The following is a 23,865-nucleotide window of genomic DNA, read 5'->3' as shown; positions in this document are numbered from 1 at the left end:
AATCCAGGAGCTCCCTTGTCATCTGGATTGGGTTCAAAACTACATGGTTACGGAGTTGAACATTAGTAGTCATAAACTCAAAATTAGATTGGCTGCTCAACGACAGTTGTAAAATAAAATCATTTTATCAGCACCCGGATCGCACTGACCACAGTGCTGACGAAAAATATCCTCACTGGTAGATGGATCATGGGTTAAGAATCCTTTTGCCGTCAGGCTAATCATGGGAGGTTTTCTTGGTCTTCCTCTCCATGTAACGCAAATAAGGGTTTGTTTAACCAAAAAGTCCTCCACGAAGGCCAATTTTCTCTAAATAATTGATCTAGAAGTTCCCTTGTCGTCAGAATTGGGTTCAAAATTACAAGGGTACAGAGTTGAACACTAGTAGCCGTAAACTCAAAATTGAGTCGGTTGTTTTATGACGGCTGTAAGATAAAATCATTTGAGCACGAAAAAAGATTTCTTTGATGAATTCTACTAATAACTAACAAGTAGGAATAAGTTTTAAAAAATCCAGTTTCCTTTTGTTTATACAAAAAATAGATTCGAAAACCCTAAACTCTATTTAAAAAAGTGCACCCATTAGTTTACTTCTTTTCTTTATGTTTTAGGGGGGTTCTTTATATTTTAGGAACTTAAGATAATAGTTACGAATAATTTTGTTTAGTCAGATTTATATATTGTGCGCTTATCGTACATTTATGTTCAAATTCTTTAAACTTTAATTGAGATTATAATGATATAATGATATTTTAACTTTGTACACTTTTCTAGGATATAAGAAAAATCGACACTAGAAAATAAATCGTTGAAACATTTTACCTTTTCGGTCGTATGCCTTTTCTCGGCAGTAAATTTCTCTTGAACAACAACAAAATACGACCGCAAAAGTTAATTGTAATTTTAATGTTCAACACAAATTTTGAAATACATAATGCAATTTTAATAATGCTTAGTAAAAATTTGTTTAAAAATTTCATTATTAAAAAATCAAATTACATGTAAAAAAATATTAAAAAAGATATGCGATTTTCTTGCAGTTTTTAGTTTTTTTTTATTATTTGAAAACTAAATAAGTCAGTCTAAAATATTAATAGATATAATAAATAAAATTATTCCAAAATTCTTCCTTACACATTTTTAAGTTCAATTTTCGGAGCTTTTCTTACTAAAAAAATAAAATTACACATATAAAAAGAAGACTCGGTTAAAAAAAATATAAAATTTAATTTTTTTTTAAAAAATTTAGAAACTTCTTATTAATTAAAAACTAAAAATGCCTACAATATAAATAGGCATCATAAATAAAATTATGTCTAAATTTTCAAGTTCAATTTTAGGAGAAAAAGTTTTGATTACTACTTACTAATTTTTGCTTGGAAAAAAAAATCATTCTGAAAAATTTAGAGCATAAGTTTTCCGATAAAAAATACTATGAGCTTTAGCAATAAGACTACGATTTGAAGGATATGTTAAAATTTTTATCTTTGTGTATTTATAATTGTAAATGCACACAGATAAAAACTTTTCTTTTTCAAACGAATTAACATTGTATCATAAAAATGGAAATAAAGTATTATTTTTTGCACAATTAACAGAAATATTCAGGGAATATTCAGAAATATTCATAAATTAAATATTCCCTTTACGTAATACGTAAGTAACAACTATTTTATTGTTAAAAATGAAATACAATGTGTGCAGTTTATACCATTGAAATATTTTGTCTATACAAATACCAAATACATAACTTTTACATACACTTTTCGCACAAATAGATTTTATAACTAGTTGAAGGCATGGAACAAACACACAAATATGAAACTTAACAATAAAACTAATATTGTACTATTTAATTCTATTTAACAAAATGGCACTTATTTCACGTAAGGCAACTGGCTGGGCATAAACGTACAATTTGTTTATATAATTATACATTTCAAATAAGTACGAAACCTAAACAAACTTAAAATAAAAATTTTTAAGCTTGGAAGTTGCATACGAAAGGAAAAAGTTGAGTCCACATTATAAAATTCTAAAAAGGAAGTTAAAAACTGTCTGCAACAAATAGAAAAATAAAAGTGCAATTTATCATATAAGAAAAATATCTGTAGTTATTTTCCACTTAGTAATACACAAAATTAATCTCGAAAAACTATTCGAGAACAGAAAATTGAAATTATTGTTTTGATAATTTACAAAACAACTATGACTCGTAAATTTTTTTTTTTAGTTAATCACATAAGGAATCATAAATTCAAAAAACTGTGATTAGGACTGGTAGACTTTAAGTTTTTTAAAACAAACAATAAAAACATTGAAAAAAGTTTTTGAATAACAAAAATTATATGACTTAAATTATTTAATAAGATTTATTAGAAAATTTTATTGGCTGACAGGCATTTGGTTAAATATTACAAATGAAATCATAATCGCCTATAAAATGCTTCTAACCCTTCACTTACCTTGTGACGCTGCCACGATAAACCGAAACCTATAAGTGTTATGTTGTGTACAATGCGCAAAATTAAAAATGGAATATCTGTATAACTTTTGATTTAAAGGTCAGATTTTTATGTAGTAAAGAGAAATCTAATTCTTGGGGCCAATTTAAATTATGTAAATTAGGGTAAACCAACCAGTGAAGGAACATTTCACATATATTGATTAAAAATAAGAATTTGAAAGTTTTTCTTTAGATTGATTGGTAACAATAGCTTACTGCCACACAACAGGAAGGTCATCTAGCAATGTTATGGATTACCTGGTCAAATAGACTCCTCTGGAAAAATTTTTGAATTTGTTATTATCTCTGCAACACCGTGTTTCTTTGAAAAAATTATAAGTTGAGTGTTTGGATTTATATGTTTGAAGTAGAATTAATTGAATTTAATAGTTTTATTTTTCTCACTGTGAAAAAGAAAATTCAAAATATAGTTATTGAAGTTACGTTTTATTTTTTTAAGCATCATAGCATAATAAAGTACTGAGATAAGGGGGCATTTATTCACTGAATCACCAAACGATGAAAAACCAGAGAAGTTACAAGCGCTCCTTTACTGGGTTTCTTTCTAAATTAATGAAAATAAAAGATAAACTTTAATTTTCTTGTACCTTTAGTGATGTTTCGCATCAAATTTATGTTAAAAATACGAAAAACAACTTCTAACCAGTGAAGGAACAGGCATGTTCCTTTACTGGGCATATATTTCCCAGTGAATGAACAGTATATGTTAATATGCTGACACTTTAATTTTCAATTGATGATTACAAAAAAAAAGTTATAAATTTATAAAGAGCATTAAAATTTAACCAAAATTAAGTGTTCCTTTACTGGGTATTCATTCACTGGTAAGAGCTGTTCCTTCACTCGGTCTTCTTGCTACTTGTTATTTGAACCTCCAAAACTTTAAAGCAATATTATGTAATTCTTTACAATTTTTTTACATAATTTGCAATTAGTAACCAATATGTTGACACTGTCATTTAACTAAAATTACGAATTTTGAAATTATTATGATTTTTTAAAAGGCAAGCGAAGCTTAAGTGTTCCTTCACTGGTTAGTTTACCCTATTATGTGCAGAAGATATTTTAAGTTTCGAAATCCAACTCAAAAATATACCTTCTTCTTCGATACTTTCGATACTTCGATACCTTCTTCTTCGTGGGATTCTAGACCCTCAAAATATTGGGGGAGTCGCTGACTGAAAAGTCCCAAGTCTGAACTGATATAAACCGAAAAGTCTTTGTCCAACTGATAATCCCAATTGTTTAGTTCAGAGCACCGTCACAAGTCTTAATACTTGTNAAACTTTGTAATTAGGGTAAACCAACCAGTGAAGGAACATTTCATATATATTGATTAAAAATAAGAATTTGAAAGTTTTTCTTTAGATTGATTGGTAACAATAGCTTACTGCCACACAACAGGAAGGTCATCTAGCAATGTTTTGGATTACCTGGTCAAATAGACTCCTCTGGAAAAATTTTTGAATTTGTTATTATCTCTGCAACACCGTGTTTCTTTGAAAAAATTATAAGTTGAGTGTTTGGATTTATATGTTTGAAGTAGAATTAATTGAATGTAATAGTTTTATTTTTCTCACTGTGAAAAAGAGAATTCAAAATATCGTTATTGAAGTTACGTTTTATTTTTTTAAAGCATCATAGCATAATAAAGTACTGAGATAAGGAGGTATTTATTCACTGGATCACCAAACGATGAAAAACCAGAGAAGGAACAAGCGTTCCTTTACTGGGTTTCTTTCTAAGTTAATGAAAATAAAAGATAAACTTTAATTTTCTTGTACCTTTAGTGATGTTTCGCATCAAACTTATGTTAAAAATATGAAAAACAAATTCTAACCAGTGAAGGAACAGGCATGTTCCTTTACTGGGCATATATTTCCCAGTGAATGAACAGTATATGTTAATATGTTGACACTTTAATTTTCAATTCATGATTACAAAAAAAAAGTTATAAATTCATAAAGAGCATTAAAAATTAACCAAAATTAAGTGTTCCTTTACTGGGTATTCATTCACTGGTAAGAGCTGTTCCTTCACTCGGTCTTCTTACTACTTGTTATTTGAACCTCCAAAACTTTAAAACAATATTATGCAATTCCTTACAATTTTTTTACATAATTTGCAATTAGTAACAAATATGTTGACACTGCCATTTAACTAAAATTCCAAATTTTGAAATTAATATGATTTTTTAAAAGGCAAGCGACGCTTAAGTGTTCCTTTACTGGTTAGTTTACCCTATTGTGTGCAGAAGATATTTTAAGTTTCGAAATCCAACTCAAAAATATACCTTCTTCTTCGATACTTTCGATACTTCGATACCTTCTTCTTCGTGGGATTCTAGACCCTCAAAATATTGGGGGAGTCGCTGATTGAAATGTCCCAAGTCTGAACTGATATAAACCGAAAAGTCTTTGTCCAACTGATAATCCCAATTGTTTAGTTCAGAGCACCGTCACAAGTCTTAATACTTGTTTTATTTCTTGCGCCTTTCGTTATGGTTCTAAAAACATTTAAGCAAATCAAACAACCCTTTAACACAATTATAAAACTCATTAATCCGATGATATTTCAATGCAAAATGCGATTACAATTATTTATTATTAAATATAATAATCGACAAAAAAATTTGAAGCTGTAAAATGTAAATATTTTTACTTCAACTACGTAATTTAACTGCCAAAATACAAAATTTACTGCAAATAATTAACAATTTCAGCTGCTGTGGTAACGAATTGCGCTCCTTAATAATAGGAATAACGCAATTAGGCTTTTAACAGAATTACTATGTCCTGAATGTACAAAGGTCTGCATCTGATTTATTTAATTTAAACTAACATCAGAACCAGCATTTAAAATAACTATTTAAAACTAATTGTTATTGAATTAATATTGGGTTTCGTCATTATCAGCCAAATACGACTTCAATTTAATTACATAGGTATTTAGGCTTATTTATCTCAGATTGAATTCCCAATAAGCTCTATTAACCTTAAAACATTACAGTTTGTTTCCTTTTTCTGTTGTTCAATGCAATAAAAACTTATGTTTATTTTAAAAAAAGGTCACAAGCTCAAAATTTTATTGGCAAGAATAACGACAATCTGAATTCATTATAATGGTAAGAAAAAGCCCCTTTAATATACATGAAATTAAAATGCTTAGTGTTAGAAGCTAAGTTAAAAATTTTACTTTAACTGATTCAAGGAAATTACAAAAACTTGTTATAAAAAGAAGAAATTTATATTTTTCTTAACAAAACTCACCGCAAGCTCACCTTGTGAGTGGTAAAACAGACCAGTACTAAACAATTCTCAACTATAATTCTATGAATGATTAAAAATTCGCAAACGATTTGATAATCGATATTTTAAAAAAATGCTAAATTATAATTATGATTAAAATATACGAACGATAGTTTTCTGACACAATACTTTATACTTAAAACCAATGTTGGCAATGGATTTGCTTGCACAAAAATGAAGGTTAAATGTTTACATGAATCTAATGACATTACTATAATGTCAATACATTTTCGGAATTCAAAAAAGCTCTTTCAATAATAAAATATTCACTATTTGAGTATTTTGTGTGTAACATTTCTTTAATTCGAAATAAAGCAAAATTTTTTTCCATTGTTAGCAGGCATTGCCAACAAACTGTGTCTTAACACCAGTCCTCTATTGTAACAAATCATCCTCAAACAAACCCCTATTTATAACAACTTCTGAACTTTAGGAAACTCGTATTAAACTGTTGCAGACAGTTTAGTAATCGAGCGCTCAACGAATGCATCTCCCGGATATCATTTCCAATTAAATATCAAGGCCAGCTTATTCCAAGCAACTGACATTTTTACACTCTTTTTTTTGCATTAAATATTCCTAAAATGAAGTAGTGTGTTAATAAGAACTATCCCTAGAAAGGCACATAGAAAAGGTGCCCGAATAACCAAGTCCCTGGCTCCGTTGCAGTTGTCTCTCTCGCAAAAGCACATATGGCCAGTATTCCCACCTTCATACATACAAACATGGTCCACCATGAAGAGATTGATTTGTAAACTTTTAGTGCACGTACGTCTGATGACTTCTTTTGCTATAAAAAGAAATATAGTATAATAAATAAAACAATTCCGATTATTTTAATAGCAAAAAACAGATAAAATGTTCAGTCCTGCAGTGAAAGCTGTTAATAACGTATTAGGTTAAACCTAAAGCTAATTTCTGTTACTAATTTGGGTTTGAAGAAAACTTTTCAACCTCTGCAAACTTAAATCTACTGCTGAAATAAAGTCACAGTTTTTTTTATTTTCAGCAAAATTTTATTAGAAAGAAAGCTAAAATTACGGTTGCTAAAAGACTTTAAATTACAATTAAAATAAAGATAAAATATTAAACAGAGACAGCAGTTAAATACATATTACATCTTTACCAAAGTTATTTCTGTAGCTAATTTGATTTTGAAAAAAAGCTATTAAATTTTGCAAACGTAAATTTACAATCTAAAGCTTCTTTGCAATTTAAACTTGTATTTACAATTTAAAGCTTATTTTTATGCAAAACATTTATCATAAAATTTAAGATGCAAAACATTATTTTGCAATTCTTCATGTACTAATTCTACGATACGTGTTGCCGTTCATAAAATTTAAGGAAGGGAACATTTAAAAAAAATTTAGATAAAATTCGTGTTGAAAAAATTATTCTTCATTAACTTGCAATGATATTTTTGAACTATCTCCAAAGAAAGAGTTTTAGTATTGTATTTAACCAATTAATGATCGCCGTCTTTTTTTTTTTTTTTTTTTTGATAGTTGAAAAGTTATTTTTTCTTAGTTTTATTTATTATTATCCTTGCGAGACTAATTTCTTCTTATTTAGTTGTAAAATGTCAAAACTTAAATAATACTCTTAATACCTTCTACTGGGCTTTTCTACACATTACATAATCTAAACTAAATTATTCAATGCTGAAATTATAAATAGGTTTCATTGAATAAATATTTCAGAATCCAAACAAGCTCTTTAATTAAAATAAAACTAAATAAATTAAGCAGAATAAAATTGTCGTAGTTTGTGTTATTTGAAATAGTCCTATTGATAAAGATGTCTAAATTCTGAAAAGTCTATTTATACAAAACATAAACAAATTCTTTCGAAGAAATTAAACAAATATTTAAAGCTCTTTCAAGGCATCGTGAGAATTTCTATTACGTCACGTTCTAGGGAACGAAGAATGCGTTAAATTAAAAGAATAAGACTTAAATAAAGAATATCAACAATAAAAAGAAAAGGATTTAAAAAAGAAATAGAGCAAACTGAATATTAGTAAAATACAAAAAAAAAATTTAAATTTTGAAAAAATAGATAATGACTAAAAACAACAAAGAAAAGATTTTCTCTGAAGACTTTCCCTAAATATTTTCGAATACAAGTTATAGCCTTGTGAAAAATAAACCTGATTCATAAAGAAAAGAAATTAAAAATGAAACGGACAAGATTTATATAAAAAATATTAAAAAAAGGAAGAAAACGAAGTATTCGAGCATATTGACTAAATGCAACAAAAAAAGTCCTTTTTATACTTTTTTTTAATATTTTCGAATGCAAAATTATAACAATGTAACAGTTCATAAAATAAACCTAATTCATGAAAAATAAATTAAAAATTAAAGCAACCTTAAAAAGTTTAAAAATTTAAACTGTCTAAGTTCAGAACTGTGGAGTCGGTAGTTGAAATATTTGACTTTGTCTCAAACTACAGACGTTTCTGAGGGACCAACTTCAACTTATAACTTGATTAAAAAAAATTACCAAATCCTTATGAAATATTAACGTTATTTCTAAGAGAACCATAATTTAAAAATATGTAGTTCAATTTATATAAGTAAAATTATAAATAAAGCAATCTGAAAAAGTTCAAAAATTTAAACAGCCTTAAATTCAGAGCTAAGAAGTAAGCAGTTGAAATGTTTAACTTCGACTCTCCCAAGTACAGACTTTTCAGATAGTCCAACTCCGTTTTATAATCTATTAAAAAAGAATTTACCGAATCCTTGAAAAGTATTAATGTTAATACTAAAGAAACGTTAATTTCAAATTATAATACTCCATTTTCATGTAAGATTAAAACTAAAGGTATTTTATTTAAAATTGCATTTTACATTATATAGTGGTTAAACAAATTTGAACAAGCATAATTGTACAAAATATTGAATTTGGGAAAGAGCATTAAAAGAAAAGATCAAGGTATCAATGTCCCACGAATATTCGCACTCATAAAACATCATATTACAAAACAATCTTTAGTTTTAGCGAATATTCATGAACTAGAAAACTATTAAAAATCACTCATCACATTCATTTGCATTACTTTCTACGGTTTTTTTAAAACAAATTTGGTAATGAAAGTCACGAATCGAAAGATAATTTATTAATAAGATTTATAACTGAATGCTTGCTTGCTTACGTATGCCTGTTAAGGCAGAGAGTTGCGATTGTTCTTGTTTTCCAGTGGCGCCATCTATGGCCAAAAATTCGACTTCTGCCACACACATACGTCACACCCGTTTATAGGGCGGACCCATTCGTGCCTCTATTCATTCATCCACGGATCGTAATTTTGACCTAAATCAGAGAACGATCAATCTCCAATTCAGTACCCCCAGAGATACTGATTTGTTATGGGAACATGGCAGACTTCGCGACTCGACAGATTTTGCGTGCATCAGTCACCATTTTTTATTCATTGCACTGAGTCCTCCTTCACTAGTGGATTAGAATTAAATATTTGCATGGCCGACAGGGCATGTCTCATAATGTTATTTTGAAACTCTGCTATGAACTAACAATCACATCTTAAGCACAGCCTTTTTCAAATCCTTATACAAAATCTAATACCCTATATTAACTAAAATAAGTATATTAACCTAATAATGTATTAACTGAATTAAGGCAGTGTACACGCATAGATAGATTTTTTTATATTATTATAAGTTTTTAACTAAATTTAAACTAATTTACAAAAAAAAATTTTAGTGAAATAAATGTTTGCATAACTATAATGAACTGTAAAAAATGTAATGAACTATAATGAACGTCCGAAATTTTCTTCATTTTTGACAAAGCACTTACTAGCGAAATTCTTAGAGAGTACATTTTTTCAAATTAAAAAAATTATTATTTTCATGGAAGTTTAATGCTACATTATGTTTAATGCTACATGCATAACATGCGAGCATAAGCATAACGTATTTCCTTACATTGGTTTATTAAATTTTTATTTCGTTAAATATATTTCTCGGTAAGTATAATTAATGTCTTTTCATGAGTAGCCACTTCCTAGCACAAATCAAAAATTCTCTAAATATAATATCCTTCTACAGATAACATTTTCTTAAAATTCGAAATACATAAAAAAGATCGTATTTTTAAAAAAAAGCATTTTGACTTTATAAAGTCTTTATTAGCTTAACGTCATTATTAGATTAACGTTTTATCTTTTCAAAGCTTGTAAAAAGAATTATAACATTAGAAATAATCAATAATTATTACTGGCTAAATCATAGATTTCTATTCGTAGGTATGTGTGTCATAACCTCTAATGGCTACTATCCATTTAAATATCAAGCAGGCACTGGTTTAAGTGACTTAGTAACACGTCTGACTATTTCAAAATCGAATATTTTGATTTGAAATATTTTTTGTTGAAAAGATAAGAATGAAAAAGAAATAAAGAAAATTAAGGATTAAATATAAATTGATTCTATTTGAAGGGTTATGTAGCATGACAAAGCAAAATAAACATATCTGATCAAACTGTTCAACGGTTCCATCCGCAAAATAAAGGGCCATTGAAGATTTTAATTTCATCTCTATTTAAGAAACGTCTTTTTTTCGCTCACAATCAAATAAGCATTTCTTTGTCTAATTATGATAAAAATAATATTTCACGCAACTATGTTGTGAAAGTTGCTTATAGTAACTAATTCTGTCTTTACATAAAAGGCATAGGCATACTTACGCGTTGCTGCGTACATGACGATCTTAACACAACAGCCTTCACATTGTTTAAGTGGAGGAAGATCATTAGGATGGGCAGTGGAATTGAAAGGGTCTTTACATCTTGCGTCTGAATTTGTGTCACACTCATAGCACCAATATGTGCTCTCTGTAATCAATAAAAAAAAAATTATGAATTTTCAAAAAATATTTTATTAAGATTTATTTATATTACCTTTCTTTCACTCTTATCAACATCACTAGTAAACACTATTTCATTTTTCTCACAATTGAATGGCTTTAAGCAATGTAATCATAAGCTCCATTTTTCTAACTGTACATAAAAATGTATTTATTATTTTAAAAAAAACAGGATTTTTATTAAAGCTAATAACATATTTCTGTTTATTATGCGTCCCACAATGGACTGATCGTAAAGACATGGTTCCCAGGAGAACACCGAAGTCAAGCATCACTGGCTGTGGTCAGTAAGCGGGTGAATGACCACTTTTATCAGCCTGCGTATGGACCGAGGATGCGCTATATCGGGCCTCTTTAAACTGTTCTACCGTGAAGTGTTCGACTTTGCGTGCAGGTTGTCGGACTACCAACGCGAGGGAGCCATCTCCTCTTCAGAGGATCAAAATTGTGATTGCATGTCTTTGGATCATCCTCGGGGATGTTTTCCCAGACAGTCACCAATAGCCCGTTGTGCAGCTCTAGTGTGACGTAAATAAATTACTTACCTACCTGTTTATGATGCTGCCATCTAGTGGAAACTCCAAAAGCTTGTTAAATACTTATTTGGAATAAAACTAGTGAACAGTTATATAGCACTGTAATTTAAGAATGTATTAATACGAGCCCTTTAATTGACAAAATTTGGCAAGAACTTACCTAGTACGGTCAAACTAAGTTCTAAACAGATTAATTCTAAGAAAAAAAGCTGTGATATTATTATCTGTTGCAACTGTTGTTACTGAAAATGTTTTGGAAGCCAAAGGATTACTAAGATTTCAACATTACTAAAAACTTTAACTTTCAACTTAAATAAGATTTTGTAACGAAATTGGTTTTGAAATTTCATGGATCCCAAAATAATTTTTATTCCCAAAATGTTAAACTTTCTACTGCACAATGAAATAGTTTAAAAAGGGTAGGAGTCGGTAGGACATGTACTAATAATTCTAAAGCTAACCTTCATCGATGTACCTTTTCTCAGCATCTAAACAAAATATCGCTGGAGTTTTTGTTTCACATTACATTCACATACACATGTTTGCACTGCGATAACTGTTAATATGTATCTTTGGTCGAAAATTTATCAAAACAATTATGAACTGAAAACTTTTAATTTTTTAAAAGCTTCATCAAAAATCTTTTATATCTCAAAAAGTATTCCTGTTTACACTGAATCATCACAACATACAACTGATGTAATCTCAAATATCCCCAAAAAGTTTCAAAGCGATATCAGTAGTAGAAAGTTGATTCTTAGAAAGGGTACATTGAAAAGGGTCAGTTTTAGCATTATTGATGTATGCCCTACCGAATTTCAAGTTGAACCAAAATGTGGTGCAAATTTGATGCAATCTTAATAAGGTGTTGAACCGAAACATGTTTTTATTCAAGCTGAACCATCGTATCATATAATAGAGTTAGAAATACGAAGTGTTTCACTTTGCACCATACTAAAGTTAAAGCCAATTCGACTTATTCAAAGAAATTTAAACTAGTATGTATGGATTTATGCAATTGCGTAATTCCAGACAGCTTTCAGAAAAAAAATAGTCCATGATGGCTCTAAATTCGTTTGAAAACGCAAAAAAAAAAGAAATACTCCTAACTTAAATTCTTAATTCCATTGTGATTCTGGATTAGACCGGTAGATGTGCCCTTAATTCCAAAAAAAATATTTTTTAGAAATTGTGCAATTTAGTAATAAGCATTATCTTTAATTGTTATCCTTAGAAATAAGTAAGCTGAAATTATAATTGCTGGTAAAGATTTTGGACATTTTTACGTGATTACAAGCTTTATATCATACTTTCATTCTATAGTTTTGTAAGTATCGAACTATCCATTTATATGCATAGTGCAGAATTTAAATTCTTACTAATTTTCTCAATTATCTTAATTAGTGATTTCCACATGATGTTCCGTTGAGCCCTAGGACTCCTTGGAAGAATTAAAGGGATTCCGAAAGGTAGGAGTTTTTATTTACTAGTAATAATTTTTAGCTTTTAATTATATTTAAATCTAATCAATAAGCCATTATATACTTAATATTTGGGTTGCCTTTATGAAATTATTTAAACTTAACTACCAATAAAAAGGAAATAGCACTTTTTTTTTAAAAAAGAAATATATATATGTATCTTTTTAATAACAATATATTGAATAAATTATGAAGAAGACATGCATTTAAAAAATTGCATTCGTATTTCCCATCTTGTTTTTTATATCAAATTATAATAACTAAATTTGCCAATAAAGAAATGCGTTTCCGTAATAACCATTTTCAATGTTTAGGCCAGTTCTTTTCAGTTTTCATTTCAAAGAAAACCATAATTCGGCTCATTTTGTTTGTTTTCAATTTAAATACGTGTGCCAAAAACAAATTTATTAGACTAGACAAAGTTCTAAGGCTTCGAATTTAACTGTAGGACATAAAATCTAATTTAAGATTATTTATAATAAAACGATAAAAAAATCATTCGTCTTATTAAATCTCAAAATAAAACACGATATAATTGTTGAATAAGTTCATAATTATCTTTTTGTATTATTTTTTTATTAAGTTGGGGTTCCGTCGAAAGAATTTTGATCATTTAGGGTTCTGAAGTCAAAAAATTGGAAACCGCTGATCTAAATAACACGATATATCCGAATATTTTTATGAAAAATGTATTCATTTATTTTATTTGGATAAGTTAATTCTAAAAACTTTAATTCTAAATAATGATTAAATTTAAATAATTATAGCTCAATTCTAAACAGAAGTTTTTGTAAATTTCCAAAATATTGTATTTTTGCTATTTAAAAAAAATTATGTTAACTGAAATCATTATTTGTGAAAAGTAATGTTTAAAAAAGATATTTTGGTTGATTTATCAAAAATTAAAAGCAATGAATTTTCATGTTAAGTTTAAAATGTAGTAAAGCCAAATAAAAAAATCCTTTTCGAAGCTTTTCAAATGTAGAGGATTTATTTTTTATCTATTATAAAATTAATCTGTATGATGAAATAGAAACCTTAAGTAAGAAACATAAACATTCAGGAAGTATTAATGCAATTCGCAAACTACAATTCTAATCCTTAAAATATACAAAACTTTCAAATAAATTTATTCAGTTTAGAATTAATGAAGCAGTTTTGAAACTAATCAAACTTATTTTAGAAAGTAGAATCAAATTTCAAAAGAGTATGCATGGCTGATTTTGAAAAGAGATGCTTTCTAACTTTCATTATGAATGTGGCAAATAGAATTGCATTAGGAAAGAGAAATGCATTATTAAATACTAGAGTATATGAGTGTATTTAATTCAACGAATGTCGTTAAAATATCCTACTTTATTTATGAAACAGAACGCATATAATTACTAAGTTGTGATGCTAAAGTAACGAATCTGAATATGGAATATCCATATGTTATCTTTAAAAGTCCTTGATTAATGTGTAAGCATAAAAACGCATTGTTAACAAGCTTGGCAGTTTTTGTTTCTCTACTTATTTAGTAACTTTTCAAATGCTTTCGAATTTACTCTTAAAGTAATCATTGATGAACGTTTTTAAACCTTATCTTAACATACGCTAACAACTCCCATAGTTTTCCCTTTCTGTAACATTTACTAAAAATCACGGTCCTATACTGTAGTTATGTATAACTATAAAAGAACGCGTTAATCTACACTGTAAAAAATTTCCTTCCAAAATTACGGTGAAATAACCGGCAGTAGTCTGTCTATACAATTAACCGAAAAGTTTTCGGGGAAGAACAAATTTTTACCTTTACGTTTTTGAAGCCGTTTACAACTAGTGCGATTAAAAAAACATGAATACAAAATTGTGCTTTTTTTTTTAATCATTTACAACTAGCATGAACTTTTTTGTGTTAAGCAGCTTTATGATGCTGTCATCTATTCCTGCGTGAGAGTTTTATAATATAACAGTTAATGGTCAAAGATTGGAGAGTGCCGGACTATGGAAACTCTTAATGCGTTGAAGGGAATGAGGGAAATATTGTGGCGTCAACGCTGGGAGCTCGAACCCCCGTTCTATCGGCTGCAATATGTACCCAGACGTAAGAAACTAAGTGGCAACATTAGGTGCGCCTAGAAGGATAAATTTCTGGTTGTTCAACCGTATTAGGTGAAAGCAGTTAATAGACGGTTTTGTCTCAGTTAACAGTTTGAATAACATCTTATGTATGGTTAATTGACTGTCTTGCTTCAGTAGGGTAAAATAACAATTAAATAAATTGTTATTTTACCATTTTCCCCCCACAATTTCTAACAGTGTACATAGTACTTTTTGGAGACAGTTTTAAAAATGCATCACAAAGATTGAAGATTATTTTTTTCAACTTAAACTATTTATGAAATTTTTTAAAGCATTAAGTTTCTTAAATTTTCTCAAGGACTTGGTAAAAACTAAAGCATTTTTCATTTTCAAGTCAGGTTTTAAAAAAAAAACTGAATTTTTGGATTAATAATAATATTTTAGCAAATGCTATTTCAAAAGGCTTCTTTACTAAAAATATTTTCATAATTTAAATTTTGAAAACTTTTTGACACTTCCCATTTTTTTCTTACATTTAAATGCTTAAAAAGGAATTGACCTATGGAAGACCGATCGGACCTATAACAATTCTTACAGATTTAAAAGAATAATAAATGAAAATAACATAATTCAATTAGAATTTTTTCCATTAGATTTTAGGTTTATTATCAATATCAAAATATTTATTAACAGTATCATTAAAGAATTGCAACTTAAGCTTCGATGAACAGTATCAGTTAACATTTTTCAATACAAATTTAGTTAAGCTTATAGTAAAGTTTAAAAATTCTGTTACTTACTTTTAATTTTCAAACAAAAAACTATGTAATGCATAAATAATACAATTTGTAATCTCAGTATAATGATCTCTATTGTAATCTCAAAATTAAAATTAATTAACTATTTAGTTGACCATTATTGTTTGTTTAAAAAAAAAACATAAAATATATTCACAATACATTGTATGTGTAAACAGCACAAAATGTGTAAATAACATGTTTATGTCTGAACTATCATTAAAATATTAAAAATGAACATTTAAAGTGGTATTATTTTCCAATAACACTTATATTCTACTTTGTAGAAACAAGATGGATATTAATAATTGAAATAAATAATCCATCTAAGAATCGATACAAGTAATCAAAAGAAATTGCGTAATTAAATTAGGAAACTTTTGATTCTAGGAGGTAAACTTTTGACAGCTTTGGATATGAAGAATTATTAAATTAAAAAACTTTAAAAAAAAATGATTATTAAAATTATTATTTAAAAATACTAAAAAAATCTTACAAAAAAGAGGGGGGATGTCGTCGTTATAATGCATTTTTTAGCTTGTGTATATACCTAAGATCTTTTTGTACTTTGACCTAGTTTTATATGTACATGCAAAAAATATAAACTTCATTTTAGTCGTGTGCATTTGCTCATTTAATAAAAACTTTTAGTCCAATGTCTATGATCTCTAGTTAAATTCATAATCATTTATTTAATTAAAATATTCTTTAAATTAAATTTATTACTTTTTATATTGCTATATTAACTGCAAATCATTTATGAAGATATTTTTATGAGAATATATTTTGCACAATATTATTTTATGTATGTTGATCAAGTTTTATTTTAATATAAAACTATTCTTTAAAAAAGAGCATATTTATGCCCCCTTATTTATTTTATGTCAAAAAATTAAACCTTTTGAACGGTTTTTTTATTCTTAAATTAAATCTTTTGTTTATTTAATGCTTTCCTTATCTTGTTGTTTTTATTTAGCAAATATCTTATTAATATTTAAATAAATTTTTAAACAATCTTCTCAGATACTAATCAGATACATTTTTTAGCATCAACTCTGGTATATAATGGAAGATTTCTACTAGTCAGAATTTTTTTATTGAAATATTAAACTAATATATTTACTATATTTTGTATTTAAACAGTTTAATAATAATAAAAAAGAACACTATTGTTTTAGTTTTGAAACTGCGCATTTAAGAATTTATTTAAGGAATAAACTCAAATAAAAATAAACTCGCAATATTTTTAAAAAAATCACATTTTGATTCATAAATAATTAATTATCATGTTTTAAAATTCTTAACTTTTTTATCCGATACTCTGAATGCATTTGCAAAGCGCATGAGAGATTTAAAAACTGTTGAGCTGTTAACATGACCGTATTAAAAACAAAATAATGATTCCATAAAAATGGTAAGTGAAACATAAGTTTTACAAAACTCATTTTTCATCGAAACATTTTTCATCAAAAATGATCCATACATTTCATTAAAAAAAATTTGCTTCAAAAAATAAATAAAAGTCAAATCTAATACACAAAATTCATTTTTTAATTATTTATTTAATAAAAGTAACCATTGTTTTTATAATTTAAAATAATAATGAAATTATTTTGCATATTTTACTTACTCATGCACTCCTCTTCTCCTTTAGAACACCAAAACACTGTACATAACACTGAAATTAAAATAACATGTAATTAATAAAATTTAATTCGAAAATGAAATCTATGTTTTTTTGTTATAAATCAGGATAAATAACAGTATCTGACTAAAGGAATTTTAAATAAATATATTGCGTGAAATTATACAACAAATTCCAAATAAAAATTAAATATCTGACACATTCTCTATTCATTTGCAATTCATTACACTATCAAAAACATTTAGAAAATTAGATATACGTGTATATTTATACGTGTTATTTCTGAGCTTACCAACATTTAACTAGAAATATAGGAGATTTTAAAGCATAAAAAGTTTTAAATTAGTTGATTATCAAAATATTTTATATGAAGTACCTTCTAAATAGATCTGATGATGGCTTAAAAATATTGTTTTACTTATGCTTAAATATAAACATTACAGAATTTTTTTAAGCTTAAAAAATTATACTTTTGGATATTTTCATTCTTAATATCTTCTCATATGAAGCGCATATTTACTATGCTGAATTCAGCCGTTTTTTATCTTATCGTATTAGTTTTAATTAGGAAATAAAATTAATTGACTTTTATTTATTTCGAAATTTATTACATGGTGTAAAAATAGAGCTTTATAATTTATTGAAATTTAATTTTACTTACTAATAGTAGTTATTTGAAGAGAGTAATTAGCTTAAATATTTTCTTAACTTATAAAAATAAAATTATTTTCTAAAAGCAAATTATAAAAACTTAAAAGCCTGTTCCATTTATAAGTTTGGTATTAAAATGCTTCTCTCTCTAAATCAAATAAACATTAAAAATTAAAGAAATATTTATCCTTTGCCATCACTTTAACTTCTACTTAAATTTGTTGTTTTTTAATATGACTTACAAACGCTATTAACGGCAACTCATTTTCACAAATCAAAAACATGAATTTTTACTATTACTGTAAATTATAAAATTATTGTAAACAAATCGAAATACTTAGTAGCTTATTTTTTTCCTTTTCAAAAGCTAACATTTACAAATCTTAATTCATTAATGTCATGAACGTAAATTTAATACAATTATTAAAAAGATGAAATAAAAAATATGTAAGTTTTAATTTAAATGCAGTAAAATATATAAAATTGTTTTTGCGTTTAAAAATGTCTGATTTTCTTTCTTAAAAAAAGGGTTATGCTCTTTAAACATTTTTACACTGTGATGTTTCGTAAATTGTTATCAGTTATTTTAATTTAAATACCGTGTGTCACAACTAAATAAAGCTACCTTTATTTTTTGATATATCTGGGCTCAGAGAAATCTACTGAAAACCAAACATGTATATCATAAAAATTATACTTTTGGATATTTTCATATTTAAAACACACATTTACAACGAGTAACCCACTCCCTGATCTACTTGGAGAAAAAAAAGGCATCGAATAAGTAAACGTTGTTGTTGTTGTTGTTGTAGTTCATTTACGTCGCACTAGAGCTGCACAATGAATAAGTAAAAAAATGCCCCATCCAAATAAAGCCACTTCTGATAATAGCCAAAATTTCTACCATATTTTTATCTGACTTAAAATCAATGATGTTGCAAACCATCCTCGGGAGGACAATAAGCATCAATATTATGTCACGTTTCAATGTTGACTGTCTTAAATTCCGCCGCAGTCCTTTTCTGTAAATGCAATCTTACTGAGGATAGCCTTCCCCTAGGATAGGTGGAGGCTTATTAATTGAATGGAAAGACTTCAGATATGGTTGTTTATTTTCAAAGAAACATTTATACTGCTTTTTTGCAATTTTTTTTTATTAATATTGCCACTCTTGAAAGTTTGATTAATGAGCTTGGTTGTGCTCCACTCAAAAATATCGCTTGTCTAAATTGATTAAGATGAACTTTATTTTTAAATATATCAATGAATCGCAAAGAATTAAAAAATATCTCAAAATTTGATCGAGGTTGAAATCACGTCTTTAATGTAAAATTATAAAACATAATAATTTATTCTGATATTTAAATTTCAATCTACTTATTTATCATCTTAATTCGATTCAAATTAAATTCAATATTTTTATCAATATTTAGCAAAAACTAACATACGTTTATTTTTTTTAAAAAAAATTAAGACATCAGAAAAGTAAATAAGAATCTGAACTTTTTTTTTTTACAAATCTCATTTTTTGGAAAAGTATCCCGAATTCCGGAGAAAATCTTGCTGCGACAGCGCATGCGGCCAAAGCGGCCGCTGCAGAGCCTACTGTGGCAAGCTGCCAAGCAGACCGAATTCAAAATCTACCCCTACTTTCTTGTTCCTTCAGCAAATGTCCTGCCCCCCTGTAATTTAAAGATTTCTTGATTTAAGCTCTAAACTAGACGAAGGGCGTTACTTTTATTTATTGCGTCCAGCTACCAGTGGTACTTTTAACTCATACCATTACTTTGGTAGAAAAATATAAATTAAACGATCGAACTCTTGTTTTATTCTTAAAACGCAGCAAACTAAAATTACCTTCCGTAAATTGGGTATCTTTATTATTTGATAACTCATTGTTCTTTTTTATTCTTCGAGGCAACATGTAAAATGCGATTCGACACAGTCCGAGGAAAAATCGAAACCACTTTTCTTCCTTTAAAACTTAGCAAACATTATATATATATATANGCTTTTAAATTTCTTATTCACTTTTAAAAGTAATAATAAATTAAATTATTATTATTATAAAATATCAAATTAAAATCTAAAGAACTCAAAACCGCTAAATAGTTTTAAAAAAATCAAAACTTTTAATAATTAGTGCATGAGTTATTGTTTAGTGATGAACCATTTATTTGTCTAATTATTACAATTTACTTGCTTTATAGGTTTTTTTTACATATAACAAAATTTCAATGAAATCTTTATGTTTGTAATGAAATGTATTAGATATGTTTTTTTTCTAAGTTTTATTTGAAGGAAAAACAGGTACCATGCATATACAAATCTTTAATGCCAGAAAAACTAATTTTGTAATCTTTTTACCATATAATTTTTAAACCAATTCCAAGCAAAAAGCATGAAAAAAAATTTTAAGGCTGAAAATATAACATAGCTAATACGAATTTCTAACTACAGACCTGAGATACAAAAACGATTTTCACATTTGGAACCGGTACAAAAAGTGTAGTGAAAATTAATCTAACAAATTTCACTTTCCAAAATTAAAGCAATAAACAAGTTTTATTTATTTTATAAATTATTTAATTTTTTTTTTCGTAAGACCGAATTTTGAACAAATTTTTAAAAACCTTTAATTTGTGTATCTACGATAATATTTGAAGTTTCAAATATTACCCATACCATTAAGTATTACCCATACTTCAAGATGAAAAAAACCCGCTGAACATTTTGCTTTCTAAGTGATCCTTTGTTTGATCAACGAAATAGACAGCTTTTTTTCTTCGCAAATAATTTTTCCACAAACAACTAAACTGTTGACTTGGTCGTTAGTTTGTCTTTGTTTGCCTATAATTTTTATTGTCAGATAAAATGTTGCAGACATTACTTCAACAAAAGCTTATTTCTTTCAACGTCTTTTTAAAGTTAAATAAATTTTACAAATAGAATGTAGAGAACTTCAGAAATAATATTTATTATTTGAAATATAACTTGGTGTTTAATTTCGTATTGAAATTTTTTAGTCGGGTAAAGCGATCATATCTTAAATGTAAAGATACACAGCATGTGAAGCTAGCTTTCAACTGCTACACCCAGTTTTTTAGCACTTTTTCCTCACCTACATTTTTTTTCTTGCATTTTCCTCCTGCATTTGTTTTTAATCACAACTTTAATGGGCAACGTTTCGAACTATTTCTTAACATTTTATTCAATAACAGCTTTAATGTAATTAGAATTAATACCATTTTTACTTTAAACTAACTAAATGGCTCTGAACATATTTGAACAAGCAAAAATGTATTAATGATAACATTTTACGTTTTAAAAAGAAAAATTAATTTTTCGGTCGTTCATGCATATTATAAATAATATCATATTATATCATCAAAAAATTTCTCTCATCATCATAGTATATTAATATCATATAGTATAAAATCGTATAGTGTAATATCATATTATAAAAACTCGTAAAATTTCTCACGACTGCTCATATTTTTGCTTAAATTATTATAAAATGCTTGAGGTTTCATACAAGTTTTCAAAATTACTTTCTTATTTAACTACATCATAACATAAATCATATTTGACATTTAGCAATTATTAGAATCCAAATCAGTTTTTCTTTAACTTAGCCAAAAAATTCGGAAAAAATTTTAGCATACAACAATATATAAATTGCCAACATTTATCATTTCGCGAAAAGAGAAAAAAAACTTTCCATTCATTCATGCGGAAATTTCATATTATAATTCATAAAACTTTTCTGCAGCATTTCATCTTATCAATATGTTATCGTCATAATAATACCAAACGTTTAATACTATTTTCCAGTTTTCCATACTGATTAACTGCATCATAGCGTCATAACATAACATGTTAAATACGATTTAAAAAGGGGCCATAGAATTAGGCCACTCACAAGCGATAATTATTTTATAATTAATTAAACTTGAATTAAGACGAATATTACCTAAACATAAGTTTGTGTTAATTTAATCTTAGATTTAACTAAAGGTTAATAATTTTTAGGCGAAAAGATAGAATTGATTTGAGTAGAAATGTAATAGCAGCTGGAACCAACACTTAAATCTCCTTCTCAATATTACCACAGATTTTTTTAAAAAATTACATTCACATTTGCCCTACAACTTTCAAATATATTTCTAGAAGATTGAATTCTCTAGGTCAAATTTTAATTTTGTCTTTAAATAATTTTTTCTATCCCATTCCATGACTCTCTTATCTCGAATCTCGACAATTTAGAGTCCTAGATAAATATGTTTTGGGAACTATTTTGTTTTGGGAACTATTTTCATCAGGGAACTATTTTTATAAAGCTAATGTGTGATCCTTAACTTGTACTATATGGAAATTCTGGTTCAAACAATGCAAGTTTATAAAAACGTGTTCATACCCATCATTTCATAATTATGTAGGTACTAAATTTGTAACTTTTTTTCCAGCGCCAAATCTTGCCGAAATCTTAGTATTGCCAACAGTAATTTAACACTTTAGATAATGAACGTTTTATGTTCCAGTAGCAGATAGCAGGGTTTGAAAAAATCGGAGATTTAATTTTTTTAAAGAGACTGGCTTTTTTTGGGAGGGGGGGGGGTTCAGAATCATTTTATATTTTTATTCCCAAGTAATCAACTTGCAAAATTTGCTTCTATCATGAAAGTTAAATAATTGGTAACTATTTATCACTCATTTTGTTGCAATGTAATTCATTAGAAATGTGATTCATTTCTTATGAGATTTTAGATTGCTGCGCTATGATTTTTTTATTTTAATGACAAAAAGTTTCTTATATAAAAATTTATAACTGTTCGAATAAAAGATCCCAAAATTTTTTATTTAATTAACAAAGATTTAGTTTATTATGATAAAATTTAAACTCTATTTTTCTCTGTTACCATTGCAACTTTTAGTTACTATAAAAAAATTTAAATATTCTTAACCACCCAGACAGTTTAGTAATATTTGGTGAAGTTAATTTTTAATAACAGTTTCGTATTCATGATTTTACTTGCATATTTTAACTGGAAACAACTAATTATGAAAGTAAACATAATTTATTTACTGTCTAACGATTACGAAATGATTTATTAACATTAAATGTTACGTAATGAAATGATTTATGTAATGTTAATTACATAAATGTTTAAATGATTGCAATTTGCCTGAATATTTAAAAACAGCAAAATTTATGTCATATCAAAAGTTAAGCTCTCATAATGAAAATTTTGATTAATAAAAACGTACTAATAATTTCGCACTAACACTTCTAAAGTCTTAAAATAAATTTTTTGTGTATTTCTTGAGAAATATGAAAAAATGAACTAGTACAGAAGTGTTTCCATAATTTTGTATATATTATGCATATTTATATATTACATATATTTTGCATGTATTATGCATAAGGTTTCGTAAACCTACAGTAAATATTTATGGAGATGCGGCATTTTTATAAAAAAAAAATTAATTTCCTCCCTTACGTTTTTTTTTTTTTTTTTTTTTTTTTTTTTTTTTTTTTTTTTTTTTTTTTTTTTTTTNTTTTTTTTTTGCTATAACTTTATGAATATTCAATGGAATTAAACAAAAATTTTCAAGAAATTTAAGGTGAATTACAAAATTTTTGATTTAAAATTTTAAAAAAATTCTTTAACGACTGAGCAAGACATGAAAATTTAAGCTAGTTCTTTTATACTGAGCATGCAATTTAAAAAAGTATTTTCATTATTTTGTAGGGAATCGTATTTGGCTACTAATGATAAAAGCTTTATTTGAATGTTTTACAAATTTAAAAAGTTTCACGCAATTTTCTAAGTTGCTTTTGTATTTTTTATAAGGAAGCTCAAAACGATAAGGGGATCTGCACAAATTTCATATTGTACTATTAAACAAGATTTGTTAAAAATATGATCGACATTATGGGAGATCAACCCTCATAAAAG

General features: G+C 27.0%; 1 protein-coding gene across 1 annotated transcript in view; it reads right to left on the bottom strand.

Annotated features, from left to right (window-relative positions):
• Window positions 1-619: 619 nt before the first annotated feature.
• The window catches only part of LOC107454033 (UPAR/Ly6 domain-containing protein qvr-like), a 34,881-nt gene continuing 11,635 nt past the window's right edge, over window positions 620-23,865 (bottom strand). Inside the window, exons 2-5 of the mRNA XM_016071076.4 lie at window positions 17,240-17,287; window positions 10,553-10,699; window positions 3,961-6,625; window positions 620-2,764 (exon numbers count right to left, since the gene is read on the bottom strand). Coding sequence (XP_015926562.1) covers window positions 6,405-6,625; window positions 10,553-10,699; window positions 17,240-17,287 — 416 coding nt within the window. The 3' untranslated portion in view covers window positions 620-2,764; window positions 3,961-6,404. The remainder of the gene's footprint in view (window positions 2,765-3,960; window positions 6,626-10,552; window positions 10,700-17,239; window positions 17,288-23,865) is intronic.

Source organism: Parasteatoda tepidariorum, chromosome 7, assembly GCF_043381705.1.
Source record: "Parasteatoda tepidariorum isolate YZ-2023 chromosome 7, CAS_Ptep_4.0, whole genome shotgun sequence".
NCBI lineage: Eukaryota > Metazoa > Arthropoda > Arachnida > Araneae > Theridiidae > Parasteatoda > Parasteatoda tepidariorum.
This window is presented reverse-complemented; position numbering and strand designations above follow the sequence as displayed.